The following is a 7979-nucleotide window of genomic DNA, read 5'->3' as shown; positions in this document are numbered from 1 at the left end:
TCTAATGAACCCACATTTTCCCTTCAGAAAATGACTGAAAGTAGTGCACCTTCTGTTCAAAGTACCTGCATTATAAACCTTAAAATTGTAGGGGGCAAGTTTTAATATTTATTTTATTAGGTCTTTTCTTAGTATAAAGTGCATTGTCACTTTTAAACCACCAATTTCAGTGGATTCTGCTCAGGAATAAAAAAAAAAACTACTCAAAGTGCATGTGCTTTACAGCAAAATTGTAATGTTAAAGAAAATGTTTTTTATTTATTCATTTTTCTTTTTACAATTTAATCCTTGATGTTTGCTGCCCTGATAGCTGACCTAATTGCTCACTTCACTCACCTGCCTAACCCTCCCCAGTTACTAATCACCACTCATCTTATTCACTCCCGCCTGCTGCTTCATATTAAGTTCAGCCCAGCTATCTGGGCAAGATTATTGTTTGTATTTTTGTTAGTTTGAGTTTTTTCCAAGTTTCATGTTTTCACTCTAGGAGACCAGTGGTTAAAGAAGGTGTCTTGTCTAGCTGTGGTGTTTCCTGACTGTGTCCTGGCTCTTACCCGCTGAGTGCGTCCTGTTCCTGTTTTAACTCGGCGAGGGAGGAGCTAGTTTAAAGCTCTGTAGTTCTCGCCCTTATCTACTAAGTAAGCCTTGTACCTGTTTTGGCTCAGTGCAGGGACCCGGTTTAAAGTTCTGGAGTTTTCCTGGTGTTGTATCGTGTTTCTGCCTCTTAACCACTAAGCCTGCCAGTCTTCATTTAAGCTTGTCTGCCTGAGCTCCCTGTTGGACTCATGGAGCCCTCAAACTGTCTGAACGCTCTGTGGATCCCTGAGGTCCTCAAGCAACCTCACATCTCACGTGGACAACGAGTAAATAAATCAATTTTATTTACAAAGGTGTTTGGTTTTGAAGTATTACACTTAAAGATGCGTTTACCCATAAAATATTATTGAATTAATTGTGCATATTTGCTAACACGTTTTCTCATAATTTCCACATAGATATGATGAATCTGCAACATAGAGGGACGAAAGGATAAATCCACTTCAAGGTAATTCATGCAACATTCTGTTTAAACTAAAGCATATCTAGCAAAACACAGGAATGATCTAACCGCAAAAATACGTATTTGTTCTTTTTTATTCTAAAACATTTCATATTATGACTATATAATGACCCCCAATAGCAATGGAATAAAATTAAATTAAGACTTTTTCCGATTATCATATACTAGTTGTTTAAAGTGTGTGATGGAAATTCCTCCAAAATCTCATAGCCATGAGATGATTTGTCTTCCTGATGTCAGCCACTTAGCAATTAGGAGATCTGTACAATTAACCAGCAGAATATTCGAGGTGACCATAAAACAAATTTAGACACAACCACTAATACAGGATTGATATTATTAATGGCTCCTGGGCCTGGATGATGTATAACACAATATTACATTAGTGCTCCGTCAACCTTACCTCCCTTTAATATTGCAAAGTACAACATAATGCATCACATCGATATAATGTAAAAGGTAGGTCTGTTTTGGAGAGTAATGTTTATGCATTTACAGTAGACATTTTAAGAGAGGTAAATTACAGCATACTGACATTGTGGGGGTGGTAGTTTGGGAAGAATTTCATAGCCTTCTTCCAACAATCAATAAGCTGCACTCGACCTTTATGTGCATCAATAATAGTATTTCTGCCTTTTCGAGGAGGATGAGAGTTTTAGTTCATCCTTAGACAGGAGTATTCCTTTTCTAAAGAGCAGCTGGCTTATGATTCAAGTGTTCTGGAGCTCACCCAAAAGTAAATATTGAGAGTAGAAAGGCAGCAGAGGATCACTAGAGGGAATTGCTTAGAGATATAAAAGAGAGACATCTAGCAATAGCACAATATGCTCCCATTTTTTTCTATTCCCTTTGTCCAATAGAGAAAAATTGAAAGCTTTAGTAGCCAAAGTGCTTACCCCAGACATCTTATGTGACATTGGGGTGCTGTGTGTATGTGTGTGTGTATACAAATACTTCTGTGTGTGCCTCCTAGTCATGCACCAGTTACAACAGGTACACAGCATTCCCTCCAACAAAAAACACAGTGGGTTCTCCATGTAGTAACATGATAATCCTCAAGCCTGATCTCGTCTGTCTCCTATCTCTTTTTCTGTTAATGTCACACACTCAAAGGTGAAAATGTTGATCCATGGGTCATACACAATCTCACCCTATTTGTTTTCAACCTTGCAGAATTGGGATGTTTACTGTGATGCTCTGGAGGCACTGACCTTTCATGGATGCACAAGAAACACTAGCAACAGCCTCCTTATTTCATGTCAGGATCTGGACTGGGGCAAAATGACAAATGGCCTCATGTATTCATCCGTAAAGATACAGAGCCTTGTAAAAAGTATTCATATCTCTCAAACTTTTTCACGTCTGGTGACCATATATTGTTTTGAAAATAAAATAAAATAGAGCAGCATTACATTTATAACATCGAGAACAGCATTTATTAGGTTAAAAGAAAAATAAATATTCATAAAAGATATGTTGAAATGTCACCAAATGGCAAAAGACTAATCAGTGCTGGTGTTAATCAAGACCTGTGTGTTACAGCATGGCTGTTCTGTGAAGGCCTCACAACTTAAAGATTGTTTATAAAAAAACAGCAACTGTGGAAACAAGGAAACCCTTGAGCTCAGAGATGTGGTTAAGATTAGAAGGAAAGATTAATTCAGCTTAAGTCAAATCCAAGCCTTAATCTAAATTTTAAATGTTATAGATATTCTGTAAGGCAAAAAAAAACTTTGAGAATTTTGGGGACACCACCGAGTCTTCCATCCCCACATTTTATGGAAGTAGTGATTTTGTTTAAACCAAGTGTAAAAATCTATTTCAGGTGCTCAGAGAGTGGATATTTTTTTGAGTCTATATTTTACATCGAGTGTCATTTTTGTTTGGCAAATATATAAGTTTGCATGCAAGCCTAGATTAGTGAGTCATCAGTAGAAAACAAGATACCTGTTGTCTTTTATCTCCCTTTGACATTAGTGAAAACAAAATAAAATAGATGGTTTTAGGATGTGCTTCTACTATGAGTCTCTGACAGAGCGTGTAGTCAAGGAATAACACACTGCATCATTAATACAGAACAAAGCACTCATGTCCTCCTCTGCCATAATGACATTTTAGGAAGCATCTCTCTGTGACATATTTCCATTACCCTCAACTCAGTTCCCCATGTTTTTACAAAGACGCAGAACATGGGGCAGCACTACCCATGCACCAAAAATAAATTCCAGATAGAGAACCAGATGGGGTACAGAAAATGGAAGAAAGGAAAGTGCACTACCAGCTGGTATTCTGAAAAGTGGTTACATTTATATTAGCGGGAAGAGCAGATCAAAGAGGATGACACCATTACACACATACACATGTGGCCTTTTCTTTTTTACAAGACAACAATGGGTCAGGGGGTAATGACTCTCCTTTCGCATTAGAGGGTTTGGAGCGAACCAAACATCTCAAAGGAATGATCAAAGAGATGTGGCGCTTGCTTTGTATGGTAGGGGAGGTGGACTGTTTTGTGTGGCTGGTGTGTATAAAGGGAAAATGTCAGCCTTAACTTGTTATGGAGTGTTTGACTAAAGAACACACACTTTGCCAAAAATGTCAACCTTTTCTCGAAATTGCTAATGTGACTAAGGAAATAGGGAATACATTTAATTAAAAAGCCTTTTGCCTAATTTAACTCCTTACTGAGTTTTGTGCTGTTTGCTCATTCAAACAAAACATTGTAACCAAATGTTTGTATTGTTCTTTGTTAATAGGGGAAGGACTAAGGGGCAGAGGTCTTTATCCTTTTAAAACATGGATTATTTTAGGTGGAAAATAAAGTGGATCAAGGTGCACCTGCAAATATCCACAAAGACTGCACAATTACCCTGGAAATTCCAATTCTTTAGAGTTTATATCACTTTAAATAACAGTTAATCAGCATGAGTTAATTTTGCATTTAGTTTAAAACATCTTAACACAATAATCATTATGTTGTGGGGTCGGATGCACACTGATACTCACAGTGTACAATTACTATTAGATTAATAATGTTTAAATAGATTTCTCTATTCATTCAGAGTTGAGTGGTTTATTTTCCAGCAGGACTTGGCACCCACATCCCCAGAGGTACTGTTAGCTGGTTAAATTACCATAATACACTAACTACATAAAAATAAAGAAAAGTAACACCAGACCCAGCACTGAAGTTGACCTAAAGGCCACTGTCAAATATATATATATGTTTGTAGTCATCTGTAATCCAAAATCACTGAAATTGGAAGACATTAAGGCCTCACATATTACCCTCTATGTGTAATGGAGATACATATGTGCATTATGGCTTATCTTACGACCTATATGGTAAATTGGCTGAAGTTAAACGCTGCTTTTCTGTTTCTATGACCTCTGTATTTTACACTAGAACCACATTCACCCAGCAGCATTTCCAAACACACACACACACACAACTTAGACTGATACAAAGATCCGTAAGTGCCATTACTTTCCAATTGTTAGACAAGTATTTTTTCCATTGAGCCTACATTCAACAGATTTTACAAAATATTTGCAGAAAAAAAAACCTCTTATTTGGTACTTAAGTGCAGAATTAATTATTGAGGTTGTTGATGACATAAATTGAAAAAATCACAGTATTTATCTTCTTTGCAAACCCAAATTCATCATGACTAAGATAAAAATATCAATTCATTGAGTAGAAACAAAATAAATAAACAGAAAAAAGTCAGCTGACCTATTAAAAAAAAGATGTATACTATAAAAAACACTTTCGGAAAGCTTTTTCAGCTGAACTATAAGCATCAAGTGTGATAATCAATCATGATAAAATGCAGCCTTGCCTTTTTCTGAAAAAACTGCAGTTCTACCATCTCAACACCGGGAGGCGCACTTGTATGAAACTTAATCTCCAATGGTCCTTCATGCAATATTCATGATTATCCACCTTCACCACTTCTTGAGAAACAGATATGATATTGTCGACATCGTCAATGAGACAAAATATAAAATTAGTCTTCATCAGCATTTGCTTGACACATAATGAAAGGCTGGCAAATGAACTCTTTAAAATGATTGATTTTATAAAGGTGGACACTCTTGAAATGATTCACATATAAAGGGGCAGAAACGAAAGTAAAATTTCCGTTTTTAACAAGGACTTTTAAATGAAGACAAGAACAACAAAATCAAGTAATCACCTCTTTATGTGGTCTTTAAGTCCTAAACTGAGATCAGTGTAACACAAGTCCCTCTAAAACAAGGGCTTTCCCAGTGCCTTATGGGAGGGTATTTCCCTCAGAGGGTTATTAAAGTCCATGGGTACTACTGTCTTGAAACTAAATGTTTTGGTGGGCTACTTACCATGTTGACTTCGGATACCATATCTATGCTGGCTATGTCTATATTCATTCCCACTCCAACTGGAGGACCTGGTGATCAAAAACGCAAAAAACATCAAGACACACTGTAGGTTAGATGTCACTTTAAGGGAATCAAACAATTTATTTGTTTGATGAATTTTCATAGGCTGAAACAATTTTTTTAAAATGCGTGTAAATTTAAAACAAATTTAAAAAAGCTATAACACTTCAGGGTTATAGGATGTGCTGACCTGCAGTCTCCTGAACATTAAAGCCTTCTCTAATTTTTTTTTTTTCAATTAATCAATATTAAAAAGAAACAAGAGCACTTAAATTTGTAGTACTTTAATCATTTATATCATTATAATGATCGTACCTGGGCCACATAACTTATTTATTAGATGATTATACCAGGATGTTTCTTTTTTATTAGACTGTAGGTTGTCATACAAATAAAATAGCTATCTTTCAAACGCAAAAAATAATGGATTACCGATACTTATTGTAAATCAAAGTTGTTACCACCTGACACTGCTGAAACTGACACAATGTTTATTTTAGGAGGAAATTTACCTCCAAAATCTGGTCTCAGTCGTATATCATAACCCTTTAACAGTCTGTCCACCGTTTCTTTGACCAAAGGCATATTGCTAGGGTCGTTGACACTGCCACTATGCAGGAAGAAGAGAAAGAAAGCAGAGGTTCAGAGACGGCGAACTGCTGTTCAATAGACGTTAAATGTTTTGCATCCCGCTTGAGAGACAGTCACACTTAATAAAATGAGTGGAGCATCCTCCGACTCCCTTTCACTTACCTTTGAGCGCGCATCAAAGCTGCCATAAAAAAGATCAACAAGGAACACGTCGTGCTCGTCCCTCTTACCACAAAGGCTTCCATTCTTCAATTATGCTATTTTCTTATTTTTTTGAAGTCTTGACGAGGTCTAAGTTGTTCTCGCCAGTGCAGTAATTCCAATTCCGGGCGCATGCGCATTAGCGATCACAACATCAAGAGGCAGCAGTGGTGCTGCTGTTGATGCCAGCGGTAGATCCAGATAAGGATTAATTAAAACAAGAATCCTGTGTCCGTGTTACCCAGAAAGAAAAAGGGGTCTCCCCATACGTGCTAAGTGTGGGTTAAAGTTTTCAAGAAAAAAGGAGAGAGGACGCCGAAAGAAAGTTTAGGAGAATAGTAAGGTATTGTGGGTGGGGGGTCTTTCCATTCGCTGTTTCCAGATCCGCCTTCTAACCAACTCGTAGTTGTCCAACAGAGATGCTCAGGGTTTTGGGGCATTTTAACCACACTTTAAAGAAACAATAGTTTAAAAAAAATAATAATAATAAAATAAAAAAAATAGCTTAATATAAAAGAGCTTATACTTTTCTATCTCTCTAAACTTAAATTTACAGAATGACTAAACCTACACTTTTACAATAATACCAGTTATTTATTTTTTACACCACACCTATATTTTTACCTTAAAAAAAATTCAATAACTAAAACGAAAATACAGCTATTTTCAGGTTCTCTGTCCATGGTCCTGAATGCAGTCTTCAACTTCCTATGCTCTGTGCCTCTTTCCTTGAAAAGGAGATGAATTTCTATAGAAAAGTTTAACATATTATACTGGAATGCATAGTGCATTCAGCAACTTGTCTTGATGTAATATACTTATTATAATTCTAAGTTTTATGGATATAGTATCATCCAAGGTCTTTATTACAAGTTATCAAATTATGAACTCAAATAGCAACCCATAAAGTGTGGGGTTTTGGGTTATATAAATCCATGGTTAGAGGCTTTATCCTGTCTACCTTTACCTCAAAACCAGCTCTCATGTAGTAAAAATCAATGAATGTGATCAATTCATACACACAGCAAGTAAAAACAGATTTACTAAAGAGTCTTCATTAGACAGACACTACAGAACATTATTTTAGAAACACCAATCAATACAGTAAAGTAACTGAAAAGGTTCATTATATATTCATTACATATGGAAGACCTTAAAACAAAATGAAAACTTTACATATATAAGGAAAAGAAAAAAGGAAAAAACAAAAAACTTGTCTTAGTGAGGGGTTAAGCAGGAGGATTCATCCACATCTCAGGCTATATTTTCCTTTCCCAAACAATGGGTAACAGACTCTGTGGTGTGCAGAACCCAACCTTTACAAGACTCAACAATTATATCATTACACACCTGTTCCATTGCAGTATAGGGCTGTCAGTCATAGACTTTTCACTATAATATAGATAATAACCCCTCTATTGGGTTCAGGAAGGGGCTCTAAGGTCGAAGGAAAACCATTGATGAAGTATTGATTGTTGGTGAAGCGCATGTGTATCAGGGCAGCGTGGTGAAAATTAATATTGTCCTAAACTATGACATACACAGGATGCCCTGATTGTTGATCCCGAAGTTCACATGCAATCATAAAATCCAGAAGACCTCCAAGAAAGGTCAGGAGATGGTTTGTGTTATATGGCCCCAAGTTTGCATGCAGGTGGAGAAACCCCAGGTTACCTATGGCTACACAAAGAGGGACATGTTCACC

At 36.5% G+C, this 7979-nt stretch overlaps 1 protein-coding gene across 1 annotated transcript in view; it reads right to left on the bottom strand.

The window, feature by feature from the left end:
* LOC107104530 (gamma-aminobutyric acid receptor subunit beta-2-like) overlaps positions 1-6528 on the bottom strand; it is a 56348-nt gene extending 49820 nt beyond the window's left edge. Inside the window, exons 1-3 of the mRNA XM_015404543.1 lie at positions 6236-6528; positions 5995-6092; positions 5423-5490 (exon numbers count right to left, since the gene is read on the bottom strand). Of these exons, the coding sequence (XP_015260029.1) occupies positions 5423-5490; positions 5995-6092; positions 6236-6318 (249 nt within the window). The 5' untranslated portion in view covers positions 6319-6528. The remainder of the gene's footprint in view (positions 1-5422; positions 5491-5994; positions 6093-6235) is intronic.
* Positions 6529-7979: the final 1451 nt, after the last annotated feature.

Source organism: Cyprinodon variegatus, unplaced genomic scaffold, assembly GCF_000732505.1.
Source record: "Cyprinodon variegatus isolate N-32 unplaced genomic scaffold, C_variegatus-1.0 Scaffold36, whole genome shotgun sequence".
NCBI classification, from domain to species: Eukaryota; Metazoa; Chordata; class Actinopteri; order Cyprinodontiformes; family Cyprinodontidae; genus Cyprinodon; species Cyprinodon variegatus.
The sequence above is the reverse complement of the archived record's forward strand: the minus strand, read 5'-3'. Positions and strand labels throughout refer to the sequence as shown.